This window comes from Echinops telfairi, unplaced genomic scaffold (genome assembly GCF_000313985.2).
Source record: "Echinops telfairi isolate 266 unplaced genomic scaffold, ASM31398v2 ScPeMD7_7457;HRSCAF=8495, whole genome shotgun sequence".
In the NCBI taxonomy this organism is placed as follows: domain Eukaryota; kingdom Metazoa; phylum Chordata; class Mammalia; order Afrosoricida; family Tenrecidae; genus Echinops; species Echinops telfairi.
This window is the reverse complement of record NW_022111357.1, coordinates 782865-807598: the sequence shown is the minus strand read 5'-3', so window position 1 is coordinate 807598 and position 24734 is coordinate 782865. Positions and strand designations below refer to the sequence as shown.

Below are 24734 nucleotides of genomic sequence, written 5' to 3'. Positions count from 1 at the left end.
TCAGTACTAAAGGCACTTTTCAAAGACAATAAAAGCATATACAAATGACACTGTTTTCTGAAGGCAACGTGAAGGTAAGAATGGTGTACCTGTTCCTTAGGCTCACCCCGTCAGCATCCGAATAGTCACATCTGCCCCTCTGCCCCACCTTCCTTTTTTTAAATCAGCGAAGCATCTCTTAGAATCAGGAGAGCATGTGTTTGTTTTTATGGTTTGTTTTGCTTGCTTGCTTTCAGCACTTTTCTACTGATAGTATCTTTCCCCAGTGGGGAGATTGTAACTTCATTAGTATTTTGTTTTGTTTCTTGGAATTCAGTGATTATATGGTATATCAGTTATGAAACAGGAGATGATTTAGATTAAGGACTGAAAAAAGGTGGTTCTGTTAATTGGGATTTAAAAGGTTTCTTTAGAGCATTTAGAGATTCCTTGGATGTAAATTCACTCAATGCAAATGGTTAAATGCCCAACTACTAGCCAAAAGGTTGGTAGTTTGAATCCACCGAGATACACTTCTGAAAACAAACCTGTTGATCTAGTTACAATAAAAAAAAATTACAGCCTTGAAATTGCCATGGGTTGGAATTGACTTGATGGCAACTAACAACTACAAGTTAGGTAGCACAGACCAAGTAACTCCCTGAATTCTCTTCTCATTGCCTTCCTCACCCAATTCTCTGTTTCTGTCAGTCCATCTCCAAATGCTGAGGGCATCATAGATGCCTAAAGTAATATGAATTATCCAATGTCATGGTTGAAAAGGGCCAAGTAGGTTGCTGTGAACCCACTTGAGCCATGAATGCTTCTGAACAATTCTCCAGTGATTAATGAGCCTTGACTATTTGATCCTAAGGCAGTGGAAAAGTTTCCCTTTTGCTGAATCCACATCTATCTCCCCGTGGATTCCATTAAAAAATAACAAGGGCTTCTCTCACACCAGACTCTGTTGTAGGTGCTGGGGATAGAGCAGTAAGTAAGACAGGCAAAATCTTGCTCGTACAGATCGCTCTGTCTCTCGGAGAGGACAAATCAGATAGTTCTGCTAGGAAGCCCATCAGATATTTGGAGGCTATACTCCTGGTCCTCTGAGTGTTATTTCAAGCTTCTACTCCTGGGTCACCAAGTATAACACAGACTCAAGTTCTTTCACCCCATGGTCACTTGTCTTTGTATGCATTCTAATTTTACTGATTAATGAATTTGTTTTTGTTATATGAATTTTAATTTTATTATTATTGTAAAGTGAATATGTTTTTAAATACAGACAAGTTGAAAATATAGAAAAGGAAGTACCTATAATCCTTTATCCACAGTTAAAATGTTCATAGATTCCTTCTAGCCTTTTCTAATCCATTTCTATTTGGATCACTGAGATCCTAATGCATAATTTATCATTTTGGATCCCTGTTTTCACTGGATATATTTTTGCATTTATTATAAAGTGGGTACAACAACCTTATACATGGTTATTTAATTCCAATTAGATAAGCTTTCTGAGATTATGACATAAAAGGGTCTAACGGATTCTTCAGTGATCTATACCATACCCTTTTAGTTCAATCTTTAGCCTCCTGACCTACACTTTGAGGTCTATGCTAGTACTACACAGAAGGAAGGTGCTAGCCTGTTTTATCTCCTATGGATTCTTCTAGTGTGGGTTAGTCTTGATATGCTACTGCCCCCACCCCCACCCCACCCCCACCTATTCAATCCTTTATGTTTCCTCAGGATCATGCGCAGCACATTTGTTTGGTGTGCAGGGTTGACAGTATTCTTGTGAGAACAGGATGCCCAGGGGGCCGTTCTCAAAGCCATTTTCCCTCTGGGCTTGGTCTTGAGGAAAGGGCAAGCCCCGATCTCACATCTGTCCTTCGGTTGTAGGACTGCAGCTGAACCAGAAGGCCCTCACCACTTTCCCAGATGTGGTGCTGGTACGGGTGTCCACACCCTCGGTGCAATCAGACAGTGACATCACCGTCTTGAGACACCTGGAGAAGCTGGGCTGCCGCTTAGTCAACCGCCCACAGAGTATTTTAAACTGCATCAACAAATTCTGGACATTCCAAGAGCTGGCTGGACATGGGGTCCCCATGCCAGACACATTCTCCTATGGTAAGTCTCCTTAGAATAAGGTTATACGTTACTGTTCCCAGTCTCCTGCATCTCCGTTTTCTCATGCCAGAAACCATTTAGCATCTCATTCTTTTTCAATAAAACTCTGTTCGTCTTAGATGAGTCAGCATCTTGAGTCTACCCCATGGCCATTATCTCTGTCTGAAATGCTTTCGTTCTTTCTTTCTTTTAATATTTTAAAATCATTTTATTGGGGACTCTTATAGCTCATATAATACTTCATGTTTCAATTGTTTCAAGCATATTTGTACATATGTTGCCATCATTCTTTTCTTGACATTTACTTTCTACTTAGCCCTTGGTATCAGCTCTTCATTTTTCCCTCCCTCCCCCCCCCATGACCCCTTGATAAATTATGAATTATTATTATTTTCTCCCTCCCCCATGGTTTCTGTTGTTCATCCCCCTGGAAGGGGTGGTGGTGGTGGTGGTGGTTATGTGTCGATCTTTGTGATCAGTTCCTCCTTCCTCCCCTCCTCTCCCCACCTTCTCCCTACCCTTCTGGTATCGCTGTTCCCACTCCTGTTTCTTTCAATCAATAACTATTTATCAGGCAGACACTGCGTACTAATCACCATACTAGCCTCTGGATATCTCACTAGTATAATAAGGAAACCCTGCACTCAAGGTAGTCCCCGTTCAGAAGATGCGGAACACAGCAAACAGCCAGGCCATTTCAGTGCAGTAGTACATGCCATGGGAAGAGTTAGTGCATGGTGGTCAGGGTACCAGACAGTTTAGAAAATAGTCAATGGAGGGAATCTTCCAAAAAGAGGTACCACCCAGACTAACGGAAACTACCCAGATACCTAAGGGTAGTCTAAGCAGAAAGCAACACATACAAGGTCTTAAAAGCAAGAGGAGCCCTGGTACCATAGTGGAGTATGTGTTGGGCTGATATCTGAAAGAACAGCAGTTCAAAACCACCCGCCACTCTTTGGGAGAAGAAAGAGGCTTTCTGCTCTCTTAGAGATTTATACCTTTGGAAACTCATAGAGTCAGTTCTACTATATCCTATAAGCAGCCTATGTTCTACAGGGGCAATTCTACTCTACCCTATAGGATCACTATGAATAGGAATCAACTCAATTACAGCACATTTTTGGTTTGGTTTTTGAGAGGCAGAAAAGCATGGTAATCCAAGCAGCTTATAAAATGTGAGGGGAGAGAGTTAGGATATAAGGCTGGAAAGACAAGGAGGACCCTTCTATATCATTTAAAGGAGGTTAATTAGTCCTGGGAGTAATAGGAAGTTCTTGAGGGCTGTAAGCAAGGAGGTAATCTGATCAGAGCTTAAAAATAGAAAGCTTATTCTGAATTATCTGTGTGGCCGCAAAAGTCCTTAAAAGTGGGAGACAGGCAGAAGAGAGTCAGAGTGAGACGTGATTAGCAAAGGTCAGAGTGGTGAGGGTGACCAGGGTCGACTTGCATTGCTGATGTTGTGGGTAGAGGGAAGGGGCTATGAGCCAAGGACTGCAGGGACCCTCTACAACAGGGGTCCTCAAACTACGGGCCCCGCGGGCCACAGGAGGACCGCCGAGGACATTTATCCGGCCCGCCAGTCGTTTTTGCCCCGTTTGTTTTTTTAATTCAAAATAAGATATGTGCAGTGTGCATAGGAATTTGTTCATAGTTTTTTTTTTTTAACTGTAATCCGGCCCTCCAATGGGTCTGAAAGACAGTGAACTGTTTAAAAAGTTTGAGGACCCCTGCTCTAGAAGCTGGAAGAGGCAAGGAAACAGTCTTCCAAAAGGAATGCAGACATGCTGAGACCTGGATTTTAGCCTAGGGAGTTCTGTGTTTCACCCACAGAACTGTAGGATAAGACACCAAATTGGTGGAAATTCCTGAGAACAGCAATAGAACACTGGTTCATCCCACTGTGTACAAAACTCACCCAGGATATATTTGAGAACTAGCAAGGAGACCGAAAGTAAGTCAAAGAATGTGTCAAAACCTCAAGGCGCATCCAACCTCAATCACGCAAGTCCTCTGACTCTCATTTGGAATCATTTCACAAGCGAGTTCTGTCCGTCAGACCAGAACAGGGAGAAGCAGGAAGGCAGGCTCCTGCCCTCCGTCCTGACAACTTGTTGACGTACTGACAGCAAGGAAGATGGGAAACCATCCAAGCCAGGTTCATGAGCCAAAAAGCACGCTGCTTTGATGCCGCGCAGTAGGTCTGAGGGCATTGCGGTACTCATCAGGGTCCCTGCCCCTGACCCTAAAATATCAAGAAAAGATTAGATTCAACATTTTATGCTTAGGAAGCCAAGGAAGTCTATAAAATGATTTAGAAAGATTTTCATACACCTTGTTTATACAAAGGGCCTTCAATAAGTTCATGGCAAAAGACAATAGAAAGATAATGGGTTTTTTCCTCAAATTTTTTGAAGCCCCCTCATAGTTTTTAAATGAAGGCTTAAAGGGATATACTGGGACCATTTAAAACTTTGGCTTCAGGGTCCTACCTTCACTTTCAATGAGACAAATCTCCAGGTTTGGTTTCTTTTGATGTTAATTTCCTGCCAAGTCACCCCAGACTTGGCAATGTGGAACAGACACCCTTCTACTGCAGCACAATTGCGGCCGGTCAGAGGTCTAGCCATGAGTTCGCAGCTCAGGTCTCACCAGGCTGGGACTGCAGTCCCAGCCAAACTTGCTCAGTCATCTTTCCAGCTCGCTGTTGGCAGAATTCCATCCTCATGGCTCGGGGACTGAGATCCCTACTTTCCTTTTGGCGGTCAGCTGACTACTCCCTGACCATCAACCTGCCATCATTCACTGTTTTTTGGTAGATGGGCATGAAGACTTTAAATATATCTATATCATTTATATCTATAACTACATCTATATCTACATATATATATACATATACAGATAGTTCATTTTTAGCTCCTGGAGCCACCCTGGGCAGCAAAGTGTGTATACATTAGGCTGTGGACCACAAGGTGAGTAGTTCAAAGCTACTAACCACTCCTCAGGAGAAAGATGAGGCTTTCTACTCCTGTAAAGAGTTACAGTCTCAGACACCCACAGGGCCGGTTCTACTCTGCCCTCTAGGGTCACCATGAGTTGGAATCCTTCTGAGTTTGGAGAGACAACGCATCATTCCCAACACATGCTCACTCTCCACCATGGCGGTTTGCTCCTTCCAGACCAGTCTCTTTGCTGCATCACCTTGTAAAAAGTTGACCTGGTTAGATCAGGCTCACCCAGGATAACCTCTCTTTTGATAAACTCCAAGTCAGCTGATTAATATTCATTTTACGTTACATTCTAATCATGGGAATGCTATCCCACCTTAGTCACGGGTTCTTCCCGCGCTCAAGGGAGGGGCTATAAAGCATATACACCAGGGGACCCCTGTGGTGCAGTAATTCAGTGCTCAGCTGTTCATTGAAAGATTGATGCTTCAGATCCACCAGCTGCTCTGAAGGAGAAAGATGTCGAAATCTGCTTCTGGAAAGATTGCAGACACGGAAACCCTAGGGGCAGTTCTGTTCTCTCCTACGGTGACTCCACCTTGGTAGACGTGATGGGCACCAGGGGCTAGGAATCTTGGAGCATAGAATTCTAATCACCATGATCTTTAAAGGGGCTGGGGGGTGGGGGTGTGTGCGGAGTACCTACTTAGTGGAAGGTTATGAGGAGGACTTGAACATGTGACGCCTTCACCATGTAGGAGATACCTGATAAATGGTGGTTCCTTTTCTCTCTCGAGCCCAACCTTTTCCATTAGAGGTACATGGTACATGGGTATTGGTTTTAAATGGCTTTCGTCAGAGAGACACTCAGCGTCGCAAGAATTTCCACAGGAGTGCTCAGCTGACCATCAACCTCACCATCACTGACCTTCACCTTCTCTTGGCAGGTGGGCATGAAGACTTTTCAAAAATGATTGACGAAGCCGAGCCCCTGGGCTACCCAGTGGTGGTGAAGAGCACTCGAGGGCACCAGGGTGAGTGCTGCTCCCGGGCCTTTTGCAGCCCCTCTGGGCAAGGCTCACGAGATCGGCAGCGGTGCTGCTGGGAGGGATGGAAGTCATCCACGAAGAGCTCCCAGTGTCATTTCTCCTGGACAATTGCACCCAATTGCACCCAATTCCTGGCTTGACTCAGGTTTGCCAAAGTCCACTTCTAGAACCAAAGAACCTAACTCAGGGCCATCGAGTTGATGCCGACTCACAGAGACCCTGTGGGGCAGAGTAGAGCTGCCCCTGGGAGTTCCTGAGACTGTCACTCTTTAGGGGAATAGAAAGTGATATCATTCTCCTGAGGAGTGGCTGGTGGTTTTGAACTACTGACCTTGTGGACCACAGCCCAACACATAACCACTATGCCACTAGGGCTCCTTCTACTCCTAGAGCATCCTCTCTTCTTTTTTAGAACCATTTCTCAGAAGCATATTAATTTTGTCTCTCCCTTGCTCAAAACCCTCCCAGGAGCCGGTGTTGCTGATTAAACAAAGTCCCTACCCTCATCATGGCCCTGAAGACCCTACACTTACAGTTCCACCTTCCTTTGAAGGCTTGTCTGTCCTCAGTCCCTAAATGAGCCTTCCATAACACAATCATTCTGGAATACCGGAATCCACTTCTTGACCACCCAACACACTATGTCTTTTCCTCTCTTTGAATGTTTGCCCTTTTCCTTTGCTTCCGTCTTCTTCCGCCCACCTGCTTATTATCCTTTATGGCAAGCTCAATGGATTGCCTCCCTCTCTTCCAGACAAATTAATTGTTGTCTCCTTTGTTTCCATAGCTACTTAGCAACTAATACGCGTACAGCTTTATGTAGCAAAATTTGAGCTGGCCCAGGGTTGAAACCAAGTCCTTTGTATCTCCATCTCTGCACGGCCTAATCCAGTGCTCAGTATGGAATGGGAACAAAGAAATTGTTGGGTAGGATGTATATAGCAGAACAGAGTTCTGCTGGAGCACATAAGCATGCTAACCTGCCCAGGACATCCTGAGTGGGGAGAAGTCACTAAGAAACGTGTAAGTTGTGATTGCTGTAATTTTAGAGACTGTGAAATAGAAACCACCAGGCACATTCACTACTTTCCAGGAGTTCAAATGTGCAGAGATCAGTGTACGTACAGCAGTGTGATGTGCACCATCACAAGCACGCCACCAGACCTGCCTGAATCTAATGGAGCCGGAGGCCACCTCTGCCACAAGGCCCCGAAGGCTCTGGTGGAAGGAAAAGGAACTGAAGCTGGAGTGTGGAATTTGAGATGGTGGGCATTCGTGAGAAAGCATACAGAAGCAGATTTAATTTGGAGTTGAGGAGTCCCACTGAAGAGGAAGGAAATGAGTCTGGGCGGTGAGGCGGGTTTCCTTGAAGGATTTGGAGAGGCTGCAGCGCTGACGTTAAGTCAGCCACTCAAGATTTCCCGAGGACCTGTGATGCCAGGTGCTATTCTAAGCTCTGGGGATCCAGAAGGGAACAAAACAAAAAGTCCTGTCCCTGAGGAGTTTACATTCTGGAAAAGGAAGACAGATCATCAACAGAAATTCAAAAGGATACATACTATCTATTTAAAGTTTTTTTAAATCACGATATAATTCACCTACCATTTTTAAGTGCACACTTCAGCGGTTTTTAGCAGGTTTTGTGGTGGAACTGCCACCTCTGGGTCATTCCAGAATACTCACTCAGAAAAACAAACCATCCTGGCCCCACTAGCGGTGGATCCCATTTCGCCCCTCCTGCCCCAGCTATTGGTTTATATATTTTGGGTATTTCATATAAATGGAATTGCAAGTATATAGGCTTTTATATATATATAGGCTTTTATACCTGGCTTCTCTCCTTCAGCATAATGTTTTCAAGAGTCATCATCATGAATCAGTGTTCCTTGGTACATTCAATAGTCTTCTCCAGCACCACAACTCAAGTGCATAGATTCTTCTCCGGTCGTCCTTATTCCACGTTCAACTTTCACATGCATATGATTCAATTGAAAATACCATGGCTGCGTCAGCCACACCTAGTCCTGAAAGTAACGTCCTTGCTTTTCAATCTCTAGAGAAGTCTTGTGCAGTAGATTTACCTAATGCAATACATCTTTTTATATCTCGACCGCTGTTTCCATGAGCACTGATTGTGGATCCAACCAAGACAAAATCCTCGACAGCTTCAACCTTTCTCCATTTATCATGATGTGACCTGTTCATCCAGCTGTGAGGGTTTTGGTCTTCTTCACGTTGAGTCATGATCGATATCGAAGACTAACATCCTATCTTCAACAGCAAGCGCTTCAGTGCCTCCCCACTTTCAGCAAGCAAAGTTGTGTCATCTGCATATTGCAAGTTGTTAATAAGCCTGCCTCCAATCCTACTGCCACATTCTTCTTCACAGAATCCAGCTTTTCTGATGATTTGCTCAACATACTGATTGAGTAAGTATGCTGAGAGGCTACAACTCTGACACACACCATTCCTGATTTTAAAACATGCAGTGTTCCCTTGTTCTGTTCATACAACTGCCTCTTGATCCATGGACAACATCCACATAAACACATTGAAGTGTTCTGGGATTCCCATTCTTCTCAAGGCTATTACAGTTTGTTATGATCTACACAGTTGAATACCTTGGCATCGTCAATGAAACACAAGTAAACATCTTTTTGGTATACTCTGCCTTGATCCAAAAATCCACCTGACATCAGCAATGATATCCCTTGTTCCACATCCTCTTCTTAATTTGGCCTGAACCTCTGGCAGCTCCCTATCAATGTACTGCTGCAACCTTTGTTGGATGATCTTCAGCAAAATGTTTCACACATGTGGTATCAGTGCTATTGTTCTATAGTTTGGGCATTCTGTTGGGTCACCTTTCTTTGAGTACAAAAATGGATCTCTTCCAGTCAGTTGGTCAAGTAGCTGTCTTCCATATTTCCTGGCATAGATGAGTACGTGCTCCCTCAGCTTGTTGGGACATTTCATTTGATATCCCACCAAGTACTGGACCCCTGTTGGTGGCTGAGGCTTTCAGTGCAGTTTGGAGCTCTTCCTTCAGCACGATTGGTTCTTGCTCAGATGCTACCTCCTGAAATGGTGGGATGTCGACTGGTTCTTTTGGGTACAGTGACTCTTACATTCTCCCATCTTCTTTTGTTGCTTCATCATTCAATATTCTGCCCATAGAATCTTTCAATATTGCATCTCGAGGCTTGACTTTGTTCTTTCAGATATGCTGTTAAATTAAACGTTGTGTCTGGTATGTAGGGATAAATCTGAAAAAGGCAGCAGATGGAACAAGCTATTGCTAATTCCATGGACCCTTATTTCCTTCATCTATAAAATAGGGCTAAATCCCTGTTTCACTTGACTAGTGTGAAGTAACCATAAAATTATTAAAAAGCCAAAGTGTTTGACACATAATATGCCCTTTCCTGGTTTTCACTACCCTTGCCTTAAAAAGGTAGTTCCTTTATTAACCACGGACTGCACCCCATAGTTAATACAGCATCTTTGTCAGGAAGCAAGGAACCAAGTCCCTATCTCTGTCTCTCATCTCTGCTGAAACTCCTACTTAAGACGTAGAGGATCCCTATTGCCTATTTCGGAATCCCAGCCGTCTGTTTTCAGAGATCCTGATGCCGATGTCCAGAGTCCTGCTCCTGTAGTCATGGATCGAGCCTTGGCACTTGCCTACTTGGCAGGGTTTCCCAGTCCTCAGCCCGCGCTGTCTGGACACTGATGACTCGCTGATGGTGCAGCCTCTCTGGACTATCACTTGGACATCTTCAAGTCACTTGCCTCTTTCCTCCAGGCCTGGTAAGCACCTAGGCTCTAACCATCTCAGGAATGATTGAGCTCTGAGTATGACATGGTTGCAATGTGATTCTTCAGTCTTACATCCATCCAGGGACTGGTGCTCACCACTCTTTCTTATTAGGATGGTTCCACTCCTTTTAAGGAAGTCACACAAAACTAAAGAAACCTATCGTATTGCTGCATCCTTGCCAAAAGAATGCTCAGAGGGGATCTGCCCGTGTCAGATTTGCAGAACAAACTTAACGGGTCCCCTGCACATATCTGTCAGCTCGTGTGTAATTGGAAAACCAGCTAGAAACCAGACCCACGGCCACCAAGTGGATCCTGACTTGTAGTGACTCTAGAGGGGGTTTCTGAGGCTGTAAATCTTTAAGGGAACAGGATCACATTTCTCCCAAGGAGTAGCTCAGGTTAGCAGCCCAACATCTAACCCACAGGGCCACTAGGGGGATCCTTGTGCAAATAGAAAAGCAGAGGCTAAATAATTACGAAAGGATAGGTGATTCAAGCAGAAAATAACGAATTTGGAATCAAGAAGGAATACTTTCCCCAGACATCAATAGAAGTATGGACCGTTCTTTTATCAATTAAATAAGTGTACTCAATAAGAGAGCTCTGTGTGTAAAAAGAGGAAGGATGTTTGTCAAGGGCTCCCTTCCTTGAGCTCCCATTTGGTGTTTTTGTGTGTTTGCGTAGACCTTTCTTAAAGCTGCGGCATGTTGTAGCTCCCTCTGTGGGTCTCTCTCTTTCTAGACTTGAAATCCTCCTAGAGTGTGTTCAGTAAATTCTGTTCTATAAACCTTGACAGCTGCCCCGTGTGCCAAGCGTAGGGTTTAAATCAATTAGAGCTCGACCCCACCTACTCTGCAGCCTTGGGGCCTGATGGAATGTGTTTGGAGCTGAGTTGCTGAGATCCTTAGGGTCGTATTTTGGCCCCTCCTGTGTTTCTAGAATATTGCCTCTGGAAAATACAGTGCTGGTGGGAGGAGAGGGTTAACCCTATGGAGACCTGAGGAAAATGAAGAGAATATGAGGTTGACTGGCCATTCGATAAGAAGCCAGCGTCTAAAGTCCGAGAGACATAAACATGGCTAAAGCAAGACAAGTTGGGAAAGAATGGGATGTCCTATGGGCCCGGAAGTCGGGATGGCCGGTTGGGGTTTAGAGGCTTCTCATATACTTTTACTCATTTGTTGTCTTTCTTCTTAAAGGGAAAGCTGTTTTTCTTGCAAGAGATAAGCATCATCTTTCAGACATCTGCCATTTGATCCGCCATGATGCGCCCTACCTGTTCCAGAAGTATGTGAAAGAATCACATGGAAAAGATATCCGGGTGGTGGTCGTAGGGGGCCAAGTGATAGGCTCTATGCTCCGCTGCTCCACGGATGGACGGATGCAAAGCAACTGCTCTCTCGGTACAGTATCAAAGCTCAGAGTCCGCTGGTAGTCAGGGAAGGCTCCATGGTATTTTACTGAGATGTCTGGACCCATTCAGTAAATGGGTATCAATCCCTACTGTCTAGTCAGACCCTCTGTTAGGTATCCGCTGCTAAGCCTTCAGAGGTGGATTGAACAAGCTCATCTAATAACAGCAACTGTCCAGCAGGAGGTAGATGGTCTAAGTGCTGTGACGTCAGGGCAGGGGTGTCAGGACACCAGGGTTTGAGCCCTGTTCTGTAGCTGTTAGGACGTAGCAGCTGGGCTTCATTAAGCAAGGTTGTGGCACAAAGACTCGTGTTTCAGAAAAGCTGGCATGTAGGTAGAGCATGGATCGAAGGCCTAAGGTAGGAGGCAGGCTGAAATCCTGGGTTTATTTCCTGGCCAGTGCCCCTCAAGTGGTGCTCGGTACCATTCATCTGTCGCTGAGGCGTGCAGGTTGCTATGATGCCGAACACTTTTCAGTTCGGTTACTTAACACTTATCTAACCCTGGAGCTTCTGGAAGTAGATGGACTTGGAAGAAAGACCTGGCGATCTACTTCTGAAGCAACACAAAGCAGAAAGACAGCCAGTGAAACCCCTGTGGGTCAGCGTGGGCTGATCTTGTAGCACATGGAGTCCTGTGAGCCAGGCCAGCTTCATGACAACTAACAACAACAAGCTAAGGTGTGGAAGGAGTCTTCAGATTTTGCATTTTCTTCTGTTTTCTATGAATCATTTTACTGGGGGCTCGTACAACTTTTATCACAATCCATCCATCCATCCATGTGGCAAGCACAGCTGTACATATGCTGCCATCATCGTTTTCAAAACATTTGCTTTCTAGTTAAGCCCTTGGTATCAGCTCCTCATTTTTTTCCTTCCCTCCCTCATGAACCCTTGGTCATTTATAAATTATTATTTTTCATGTCTTGCATTGTCTAATATGTCTCTTTACCCCCTTGTCTGTTGTCCATCCCCCTGGGAGGGAGTTATAGGTAGCTCATTGTGATCAGCTCCCCTTTCTCCCCCCACCTTCCCCTTCCCCTCCTGGTATGGCTATTCTCAATATTGGCCCCAAGGAGTTTATCTGTCCTGTATTCCTTGTGTTTCCAGCTCTTATCTGTACCCATGTGCAGGCTCTGGTCTAGCCAGATTCATAAGGTAGAATTAGGGTTATGAAAGTGGGGGAGAGGAAGCATTAAAGAACCAGAGGAAGGCTGTATGTTTCATTGGTGCTCTACTGCACCCTGACTGGCCCATCTTCTCCCCACAACCCTTCTGTAAGGGAATGTCCAGTTGCTTACAGATGGGCTTTGGGCCTCTACTCCGCACTCCTCCCACCTCATTCACATTATGATTTTTTGCTCTGGGTCTCTGATGCCCAACCCCTAATCCCATCGACACCTCGTGATCACACAGGCTGGCATGCCTCTTCCATGTGGGCTTTGTTGCTTCTGAGCTAGATGGCCTCTTGCTTATCTTCAAGCCTTTAAGACCCCAGACGCTATATGCTTTGACATCCAGGTACCATCAGCTTTCTTCATCACATTTGCATATCAGCTTTGTCTTCAGCTGTCATGTCGGGAAGGCAAGCATCTCAGCGTGCCGGCTTATTAGAACAAAGTGCTCTTGTGTTGAGGGAGTACTTGAGTAGAGGCCTACAGCTTTTGTATTTTCACTTAAATTTTTTGTTTATATTTTATAATTTTAAATCGTTTTATGCCATTGAGTCATTTTCCACTGAGAGATTAAAATGCTAGTTTATAGTGTAGAAATAATATTCTAACCATAGATATAATTAGAAAGATGCAGTCAATTTGAGTTTAGTGCATAACTCCATCCCATTCACCTAGGGTTCATATATGGTGTACAGATGGGGCTCAATTATTGTCCCCATCACAGAAAGACATTGTCAGCCTCATTACCTGAACTGATATGTTGGAATATTTAAAAAAAAAAAATCGAGCAGCGGCCCCGAGTAGGCCCTGAAGTGGATTCTGGGAGTGTGGAGAGCAGTGGAGAGTGCAAACCGTGAGGACTCAGGGACTAGCTCAGGGAGAGCTTGGGGGTTTGAACCCACCCGAAGGCTCCAAGGCAGGCTGGTCTGCTTGTGAACCGTCACACAACCTTGAAAGCCCAGGGAGCAGCTCCATTCTGCCCACGTGGCACTGCGTGCAGAGGAATTATCGCAACAGCCAGGAACTGTAGTAGCAGAGATCAAGGAGAGTCCATTTAGAATCCTTGTAAAATGTTCTTGTACTATTTAGCGTGATAGAGGCAAATGTGAGATGCAGATCGACACAGTTATCTTATTCACACTGACATGTTACCTTATTTAAGATTTTTTTACTCTTATGATGAAAATATATACCATTCATGTACATGCACTATCTTCTAAGCAAAAGTGCCCTTTGCCGGCTTCATCTCGCCTCCAGTCAAACAAACAAACCCCACCCCACCCCCACCCCCCCACACACACACACACACACGGGGTTGACGTGGCTGCCCCATGGGGTGTCCAAGGCTCTAAATCCTGAAGGAAGCAGACTGCCTCTTCTTTCTCCCAAGCAGCATCTGGTGGGGGCAGGTTGGGTTCAAACCTCTGACCTTTTGGTTCAGTGCTGGGGTCTTCCACCTGGTAACTAATATTAATTTTGGTTTATATGTATTTGCTTCTCAGTCCTTGGGTGGCACCAGTGGTTACCATATATACTCAAGTATAAGCCGACCTGAATATCAGCCGAGGCACCTAATTTTACCACCGAAACTGCATTAAAAATGTGCTGGAAATAACTCTTGATAGCAACTAAAAACAGCAGCACCACACTTGTTTATGTGATATAAGTGAGATCCCGCAGTATTTACCCTTTTGCGACTGACTCATTTTTGAGTCAGTCTGCGTGATTTTTGCAAGGTTCATCCATGTGATGCCTTGCACGGGAACCCATTTCTCTTTACTGCTGTATTCCAGTGTATGGATGTACCACATGTTGTTAATCCGTTTTTGTCTGTGGATGGACAGTTCAGGGGTTTCCGCCTTATGATCATTATGGCTCTCATTTAATTTTCAAGGTATTCATGCATAGTGCTGCAGTATTGAACACTATGTATTATTATTTTGTCTTTTTCAGTCACTTGACAAAATCAATTTTTCATCTAGAAACTGCAGAAACTAATAATTTATTCATGTTGTTTATCTTGGTAAGCTGTTTTGAAACTGTTTTATCACTTCTTCCTTTCACAATGTCATAGGTGGGGAAGGACAGTATGAAGGTAAAGACATTAGTCACTGCTCCTGAGAATTCAAAACTTAACTCTTTGCAGCGGGGTGAAAGAGAAGCGATTCAATCTTCTTAGCAAGTTAAGGCAATCCGAAATTTTCTCTCCTTGGGGCAGAGTTTTGTCTTACAAGTCTTTTCTATCGCTTTCTTCCGGAAAAAAAAATTAATGCTGAAAATTTGGAAACTATGGGAAAGCCAAATTAAAAAATATATTTATCATGAATCTCATCTAGAAGTAACCACCAAACCAAGGCAAACTCACTGCCAGAGTCAGTGCTGACGGATAGCTAGTCCCTATGGATTTCTGAGACTACTGCCATTACGGGAGTAGGGAGCCCAGCTTTGTCCTGCGGCAGTGCTGGTGGTCAGGAGTTGTTGACCAATGGACCGCAGCCCAGAGTATAACCACCACACTGCCAGGGCTCCTTAGGAAGAACCACAGTTAATATTTTGTCTTTTTTATTTGTTTCTTTGTTTTCTTTTTCATTACCACAGTTATTCTTTTGATATTATTTTCCCCGGAATTTTTTTCTGAACCTATCTGTTGTCATAGCCATGGTCATATTATACAGTCTTTAGTCCTTCTCAATTTTGGCTCCATGAGAGGATACATTCTCTATGAGCGTTATCATTAGTGGTTGTGTCCTGTTTTCCTGTTTTGCCAGACATTTCAACTCTTTATTGTACAAATGCTTGTTGAAGACTTACTATCTGATCTACCAGGCACTATATATTTTTGATATTTTAAATAACAGTGCAATCAACATATTTGTGTAAAAGCCTTTCGTTTTCCTGTCCATAAGATAATTTCTTTAAGATTGCTAGGTAGTGGGAAGATGACTGGGTCAAAAGATAAAGGCTTTTAGAATTCCTTGACAAGAGGTAACCATGTTACTCTCCCATGGGATCTAGATCCAGACTTTGTTACCGATCATTCAAATGCCCGTCTCACTGCCTGATTGTCTGCATTCTCTCATCTCTTATTGGAAGAGCCCTTTGACTCCTTGTCAGTGTTATTTGTCCCGGTCACAGCCCTGTGCTTTCCCCCACAGGTGGCGTGGGCGTCATGTGCCCACTGACGGAGCAAGGCAAGCAGTTGGCCATTCAAGTGTCCAACATCCTGGACATGGACTTCTGTGGTATTGATCTCCTCATCATGGATGATGGCTCCTTCGTGGTGTGCGAGGCCAACGCCAACGTGGGTTTCCTTGCCTTCGACCAGGCGTGCCACTTAGATGTGGGTGGGATCATTGCAGACTACACCCTGTCCTTGCTGCCAAGCAGGCAGACTGGGAAGATGGCCCTCCTCCCAGGACTGTCTGGCCCCATGGAGCTGAAGGAGGCAGACGGCTGTGCTGCAGCTCAGGGAGTCCCCGGGAGCATCTACGCTATCAATAATGGGTCTACCTCGAGTGAGAGTGAGCCCGAACTGGGGGAGATCCAAGCTCCCTCCGCCAGCACAACCGGGGTCCCACCATCCGGACTGCCTGAGCCTGGCTACAACATGAACCACAGGATTGCTTCTGAATTAAAACTGAAGTGAATTCCTCATTTCTTTTTTCCGGCAGCATTTGAACCAAATCCTCCTGCGTCCCTGGTAGTTTTGAGAGAATAAAATCTAGAAGCACGTGATTTCCTTTGCACCGAAACTAGAAATCCCATCTGGGCATGCAGCTGTCTTTCCAACGATGATTTAAGCAAACAGTCTAGCTGTGTGGTTTTGTTGTTTGTTTTACAAAGACAAGATAAAAACATGCACCAAAAAAACCCAACATCCTGCCTGATCGATTTGAGCCCACATCTGCTGCAAGCCCTTGGAAACTGCCGCTGGCTGTCAGGCGCTGACTCTGTCTTGCTGCTGCTTCTGGCTTTGTGGAGTAGAGCCCATGACCTCAGAGTGCCTCCTGGGAATACTGTACTCTGAACACTGTTCAGGACGGAGGTGTGAGCAGAAGAGGCGGGGGTGGGGCGGGGATGGTAGTGGTGACTGCAGTAATGTTCTCATCGGTGTGTGTGAGAGAGAGCGCGAGGGAGGTTGGCGAATTCATGACTCAGACACTATGAGAAGATCTATCTCTGCTCCATCTTGACCATAGTTCTCCCACACTCAGGATACGGTGTTTCAAGGAGCTTCCTAGTTAACATTTCCAATGAAGCACTTTGTAGAAAGTGAGCTAGCATAGCACTGCTTGGCAAATGCCCTGCTTTATAAATGGAGCTTTCTACAAACTGCTTTGATCCCACTCCTAGTGTATAGACCCTGCTTCAACGAATGCCAGCCCCAGCGGCTCTTGAACCTTTGCTGCCTTTGGCCTCTGCTGGAAATGGACTCCAGTGAGCTAGTGGCCACACTTTATTTCTTGAGCGTGTAGTAGGATCCAACCCCATAGACTTCTCTTTCAGTGGACTCACAGAAAGCTACTGGAAGATAATTGTTCTTCCGAAATTTTGTGTACAACATCGCTGTAGGAGGTTTTATTGTATGAGGTTTTGTTGTGTTTGCTGTATGTATTGGTTTATTTATATTGTATGTTTGTGTTAGTAGAGCCATTGAAAGCACACTGCACTCTGCTTGACAGCCTAGTCTTATCCGGGCTCCATAGACCTGCCTTTACCAAGTTTTCCAAACTGGAGAGACTCAGGTATCAGAAATTAATTACTCATTGCACTTTTTTTTTTTTTGCAGGGGGGCAGGGAACCTAATGTGGAACAGACACCAAGTGCTTTTCGTTTTAACTCCTTAAGCAGGAGATGATGGTCCTTCCCTTGGGACCACTCATGGAAATGGCATTTTCCACGCCTGTTTATACAGAGTATGACTATAAATATGTAAGGCTCCCCCACCAGCCTGTATGCATTTCAGAGTTACCATCATTGGAGTTCTTTTCCTGAGAGACTATGCTCTTGACCTGCAATATTGCATGTAACAGGAACATCTAGGGCTCCTATTTGGCAATATCTTGGAAGCCATGCACAGGAAGAGGCCCCACAGCTTTACAGTCAGACACTGTTCTTTGATACTTGCTCCCTCCCCACCACTAGACATAGTCCCAAACATCACCATCCATTTTGTCTATCAGGCTTACTGTCTAATAGTCTTTGGCTGTTCTTCCCCCCTCTCAATTCATCCCTCAAAAAAATGAGCCTATGCTTAAAGGACAAAGATTTGCTAACATTAAGGAAGCTTATAAATGGGCATTTTTCCAAGAAGGTTCTAGAAATGTCTTCCTGGACTGAACTCATGTCTTCCCAAAGCAACAACAGTCATTTGGATATGTCAGTTCTTGTACACTGTCTCACAGTCACATCTTGTATTTATTCTTCTGTAAATGTGAAATATATAGAAACCAAATAATGGCATTTTTTTTTACAACACATTCAAATAGTATTTGACTTTTTAAATACTGTGACTAAGACCAACCGCACCAAGGACCCGCTGTGCATGTCTGGGAAATGTATGGTACGTTTAATGGAGATGCCATGCTACACCGTCATAGTTCAGATGCAGTCCAACATTGTGCACACGTCACTGACCTATAACCAGCAACCTGTCTTGTACTTTGAAACATGGTAATGCTCTTCTTTTACATAGGTGAAGACATGAACCTTATCTTTACCACTTCAGGAGGGCTGAGAGGCAGGATAAGTTTGGGTCTGATCTTGACGTGGCCAGATGCTCTCTACCTAAACATTTGAACCAAGAGATGACGTCCGAGAGTTGCATCCCTCGCGTCTGTGATTTAGTGTAGGCCAAGCCTCGCCGCCTTCATCTAAAAGGATGCTAGCAGAGCCCCAATACAACCAGAACGTGCTTCCAGCTTCTGTTGCTAACAGAGCCAGTTTTCCAGGGACTGGCATTGCCACCTGGAATCTGGCCTTGTTTAGGAAAAGGGCTAAATGATGCCAGCTGGTTCATCACCTCTCCCTAGGGCTGCCCATACTGTAGTTTGGCCATGGGCCTGGTGAACGTTAGCCGGGTAGCGAAAACACACTTGTCACAGCTGCCCACAAGGTCTACAAGAAAGTCACGGAGTGCAGCGTTCGCCAGGTACTGGTGCAGCTGACTCTCCTACCTAGTCCATTAACTTTATACAGACATTCACTCTGCCTCCGTCTGGCCATTTTCTGGGTAGGGAATCACTGGGTGGTACAAATGGCTAATGCGCTCGATGTACCTTTGGGTTGGAAGTTCAAGAAGAACCAGAGTTGCCTGCAAAGAAAGGCCTGCTGCTCTACTTTGAAAAATCAGTCATTGAAAACCCTATTGAGCCCTACTCTGACACAAGGAGTCACCTTGAATTGGAATTGACTCAGTAGCAACTGGTACTACCTCTTGAGAGTGCGCTAAAGTAGAAATAAAGGAGGAGGACACACTGTATGAAAAGTGGCTGCAGAAGACCTCGTACACCTGTTTTCCATGTTTCCCATCATCCCCCCTCTGAGGGGCTTGCGGAAGCAAGAGGCTGTGAATTCTTGGCTTAAGCATCTTAAACAGTGGAGGGGTCCCCTGAAATAAGAATGCAGCTTCTTGGAAGTCTTGCTTCTACCTAAGGAAACTTAAGACCTGAAAGGAATAAGGCTGTTTATGTATTCAAACAGGCTTCTGGTGTGTTAGAGATAACCCCAAACCCTCCCTCCTATGCCCACTAGCAAAGTCTTCCTTATGTAATATAGATGGCACTGTCTAAAAATGGTTTCCTCGTGTCTGGAAGTACCATTTTTAATCTGGTCAAAACTCAAATACCAGTAGCGCAATAATGGCAATATATACCTGATTTTGCATCTGGGAAAAATGTCTTTGTGCCATCTGTCCAATTACTAGGGCCTATGGAGTTTCTAGAGTATGGATGAGGGGATTTAGGATATGATAAGCAATGCCTTACATCCTGCAAAGAGCCGGAACTTGTGCAAGGCAGAAACCTGGCAGAGAAGGACCACTCAAATGTCCACTAAAGCGAGTGGTAGAGAAGTGGTCTGACCACACCCTATGAAGGACAAAACTTGTGAGACCTGGAATAACAAGGCGGACTCGCCAAGTTCTGGCTTTCACAGGCCTCCCTGTGGACCAGAAGCCATGGGTCTCCCTAAGTGGGGATTCCACGATAATGGGGGGTGGGGCCAGGAGGAAAGGGAAGAAGAAAGGTCTAGGATAGTTTCATGCCATTTCATGAAGATAAGAAATTGGGATCATCGGGCATTCTGATGGGAAGGAGGAAGAAATTACTTCTGTGAGTTGAGTGAAAGAATCAGGAATATCTGTTGATTACAGGGAGGGCCTTTGAAGCTATTTGTTGTATAAAGATTCTGAGATGCATATATTCCCATTTCCCCTGGAGAACTGAGAGGAGCATGCCTCATCCTGGCCCCCTTCCAAGTCCTGACGAATTCTTACCTTGAGAACACAGAAAGCAACTCCAGGAACGGGGGAAGCAGCTAGGCTGGGTGCTCCAGGATTGCTTAAATACCAGCTAACCCTTCCAGAAGAGCATGGGCCAGGGTACCATGCCTGGGTCAGCCGGAGCCAGCCTGGAGAGTGAATCCTTAGCCAAATGAGTCACATCAGCTTAGTGCCCTCCCTGCACCTGGAGGTGAGGTTTGTTTGCTGTTTGGGGACAGCCATCGTGGGCCCTGAAGTTAGTGTTCACCCATTTGAGGCTGCAGTCTTACGGAAAACTTGGTGCTGTTTATTGACTTGTCTCTGAGACTCAAGATTAGTAAAGATCATGGCTTTAAATTATTATTATTTTAACCTGGAGAACCATATCTATATTTCCCCCCGATATATATAGTTTTAAATCCTTTCCTAGAATAGAATTGCCTCCATTCCCAATCTATGGAATGCAGCCTCCCTCCTAAAACCTTGCCAGCTGAGAACAGGGACTCTTCCTTAAAACTGGTGCATTTTCTTCTGCCTTTGCAGTTCCCAGGCTGGCAGGCAGCATGGTCCCGGGCCTGGTGCTGGTACCCCAGCTCCATTTGGTAACCTCCTTCTACCTTTTTGTCTTCTTGGGGACTCTGAAGCTACACCGAGGTGCATTATTTATGGGGCACAGAAGAATATTAGCACTTAGGGATTTAGATTCCTCAGATGGGGACCCAGAGCCCCAGGGGCCAGGGTTACTCACCTTTGTCAGCATCAAGGCTGGGCTGCAGACTCAGACCATCTGACTCCTGTCGGTGCAGGTGGCTGTTTTCCCACATCGCCTAACATTTGCTGCCTGTTCCCCTTCTGAGCCCCTGCTCTGGATCTACCTGGTGTGGATGTGCCAGCTACAAAGGGTTTGGTTATCGGATGGCTTGGGGGCGAAGATGAGATCCCCATGGTGCAGGGTGGCTCAGCCCAGGCTTTCTTTAGACCACAGGTTCCCAACCAGATTTGGCCCAAACAAATTCAGCGCCCCTGACAATGAAACACTTCTGTACACCAAATCTGTCATCCAGGATAAAGTGTAAGTATCTGCTTTACAGCCCTGGGATCATTCCATCACCCCCAGGGGGTGGCTTCTCCCGCCTTGGGAAAGATGGCTGCGGATCACCAAAAGCAGGCAGCTCGCTCCCCCATCATCAGTGATGGCCTGTGACGGAGAAGACCCAAACCAAACGGTCGCAGGCCGGCCTCGTCTCAATTTGGCTGATTTCCCCTCCCCGCCAAATGTCTTGGAGGCCAGCGATGGGAAATTTCCAAATGCCCCCGTCAGATGCATCGGAGGGGCAGTCCTGGTTGATTCCTCTGTTCCACTTGTGATCGGCATCAAGGCCACAACTTCCCTCTCACTTCCAGTTCCTCAGCGAGGCCCCCCTGCAGCCAGACTTGAAACTCAGCTTCTTCCCGCTTGTGGTCCGGGTGTCCGGGTGTCCGCTGAGGACTCTCGGGCAGGCCTGCCAACTCCGCGGCGCTCTGGTGCGGAGCCTTTGAAGTTCCGTGGTTTCCAGCCCCTTGGGTTCGGCAGTCCCTGCTGACGCCGGGGCTTCATTTTAAGCAAGTGCTGTCGCAGCTCTTCCCGGCATCAGCCTCAACACGAAGCGCCGGGCCTCCCTCATTTCTACACGCCCCCAATACAAACGAGACACTGCCTGTGGGCTTCAGTGACATGGAAGGAAGCCAGACCTGGCACCCGTGCAAACATGGTGCTCCCAGTCATGAGCTGCCCCTCGCACCCACTCCAGGGGAATCTTCACCCTCTGTGTACGCCCCCTCAGTCCCTACCTCCCTTCTTTGGAACAACCCGATTGATTCTGTGACTGCCCTCTTGTACCACAGCATCTGTACCTGCAGGTTCAAATCCTCACGCAGACAGTGCTCAGTTGTCTGGCCTGGGGAAAGCCACTCAATCTCACGAGACAGTGGTTTCTTTGCGGGCAAAGGCGGTAAGTATACACGATATTGAATGTGAAGCGCTCAACCCCAGGTCTGGCTTCTAGCAGGTTCCTTTCCGCTTGCTTTCTCCATGGTCAGCAGGCACGAACCGCTCTCCCTGTGATTAGGGCTTGGGGCCAAGGCAGCAGCTTTTCAGCTGGGGAAAAGAGGTGCCCGGCTGGCATGGGTGGCGCCTCAAGCACGCTGTGCTGAGATGAGAGTTCAAGGATTGGAGGGGCCTATCAGGTCCCGACGAGTCTGAATCCACTTGATGGCTGTGGGCTAATTTTTGTTTGGGGGGGTTATTCGTGAGATTCTAAGATGTTATCAGATTCAAGTGTTGCATCTAACTTAGAAAAATCCTGAAGACCGCCACGCACAACTGGGAGGCGGGAGGCGGATGAGCAGGCCGACTTGGGTGATTAAGCACCTGGTTTGGGAGTGGCGTGTTTTTGTTGTTTTTCTCCCCATCTCTTCCTGTATTGGTCTTACTGGCTTTGCATCAAATGGAAAAAGGAGGTGCCAGGGAATTAAATGAAACCCCTCAAACAGAGGCTGGAGGGGAGTGCGGAGGTCCAAAAGTCTGCGGGCGGACCCTGGTCGGCTGACAGCACCCTGTGGACTTGGCAGAACTGATGACCCTGAGATCGGGTGGGGAACTAGCCATCGGGAGCTAAAATTCTGCTGTGGTGGTCCTGTCCCGTCCCAGGCAGGACGCCTCGGATTCCCATTTAGGAAGAACGCTGATGTCCGAGAAGGGAAGGGGAGAGACTGCCCTTAAAGCATCACCCTGCATAGCGTTAGTACAGCTCCTTATGCAGCAGGACAGGGCAGGCAGCTGGGTCTATTTAATCCCCGCTCCCTCAGAGCCCCAGTGGTGGGCTTGAGCTGGTCTGTACTGTCCACAAGGGCTGATGGAAGAGCCCTGGGCGTGTAGTGGTTTCCATGGAAATGCTAAGGGCAAGCTCAGCAGTTCTAAAGCCCCTGCAGCTTCTCTGAGAAGAATGAGGCTTGTGCTCCTTTAAAGATGTACAGTCTTAGAAACCCTCGGGGGCGGTGCTATTCCTACTCTGTCTCGCAGGCTCCATAAGAGTCGGAATTGACCCAACCAATGGCAGGGAGTAGGCCTGTTGATGAGAATTTATTGTTAAATTTTCAGGGATTTTGAAATGTTAAACACATGTTAAACAGCCATCATTAAAAGGTAACTTGTCTGAACATACAATTAAATGAAATATATTAAAAAGAAAGGCAATACTCAAAACATCACTTTCTAATATTTTTAAATTAAGCTTTACCATTACCTCTGCTTTTGAGGTTAGTTACATCTATTACATTTGTATGGAGGAAATACGATCTCATGGTGTGCGCATCGACACCACATTTGGTCATTTGAAATCAACTGAGGTGGGACTATTTACACCACAGGAAGTGGCAAACCTTCCATAACAAGTCCCCCAACCGCTGTCCTCACCCCCTGGGAGAGCTGGTTGCTAAACACCAACACACCACTGTCACTTGGCCAGAGAACATAAATTGATACACACGAGCATTGATGCACATAAGAAAGTATCTCACAGTTCCAGGGTTCTCAAGAGCAAGAGTCACGCACAGCACTGTGTTGGAGTGAAAGATAAAACACACTGAAAACACCATACTGCTCTCCTTGGTTTGTCTCGGTTCACTGGTTTTCACACGGGAAAAATCTGGTTAGTTTACCCCTACAGATACAGACTATACCTGTGCGCTGTACCTCAGCTAAGTTCCCTCCAGGAAGGCGAATTGTAGCTTTTACTGTCCAATTGGCGAAATGAAAACGTGCTGTAAAGAATATATCTTAACTAGGCACCATAATAGCTCATTTCCAAGTGGCTTCTGCAGCAATACCAATGTTAACTTCTCCCAACAGAAATCATTTGTAAATGATTGTTTTGCTTTTTTTATTAAAGCAGAATGTGTTGTTTATGTCTCCAAATTCTTGTCTTTCAGTTGTTCTTTTAAAATAAGAATCACATGCTAAACCTGCATTTATTATCTCCATATCACAAAGCAAGAATGCTTCATTGAAAACTTCGTCGTATTCACTCACACATCAGCTGTGTTCTGAGAAATCATAATTCCCCTTTCAGACTCAGAGTGCCCTCTGAGTTGCCATCGTGCCCGTTCTCAACTGCCAAGATGATGGAGGAAAATACTGGTGCTGATGCTGTAAGCTTGTCGTGGGCCGCTCAGCATGCTTCCCTGGACTGATACCTGAATTCAGATTCCAGCGGCAAGTGAGAGGAGACCACCACTGACAAAGCCTGGGCGCTGCACAAGGGCCCAAGGGGAGGAAAGGAACCCTGCTAGATCAGGCTGGGCCATCAGGACCTGTATTTGCATAACATTTACAGAATCTTCCTGGGGAAAATTGTAATCAGACTTTTGGGAACTCACTTATGGTCCGTACCAAGCCTGAACACCTTGAACTAAGTAGACTATGGCAATCTCCAATGATCAAGGAGCCGAAAAGGTCAAAAAGGATGAATAATGCATGATTGCAAAAGTCAGGGATGATCTGGGGGGGTGATCCTAGGTCGCACTGCCAGTCATGTTGTCTTTTGACCCAACCACTAGGGAATGTGGCCTCTGATTCTTTTTTTCTTTCTTTTATCAGAAATTCCTCAAGTTACACAAAACAGGGGCAATTGTTTAACATGTTCCCTGAATTCTAAAATAGCCGCCATGGTCTCTTTTTGCTTTACCCATCTATATCT

The 24734-nt window shown here is 45.7% G+C and overlaps 1 protein-coding gene across 1 annotated transcript in view; it reads left to right on the top strand.

Annotated features, from left to right (window-relative positions):
- The window catches only part of RIMKLA (ribosomal modification protein rimK like family member A), a 36327-nt gene extending 18304 nt beyond the window's left edge, over positions 1-18023 (top strand). Inside the window, exons 2-5 of the mRNA XM_004704922.2 lie at positions 1882-2112; positions 6008-6094; positions 11131-11334; positions 15674-18023. Coding sequence (XP_004704979.1) covers positions 1882-2112; positions 6008-6094; positions 11131-11334; positions 15674-16164 — 1013 coding nt within the window. The 3' untranslated portion in view covers positions 16165-18023. The remainder of the gene's footprint in view (positions 1-1881; positions 2113-6007; positions 6095-11130; positions 11335-15673) is intronic.
- Positions 18024-24734: the final 6711 nt, after the last annotated feature.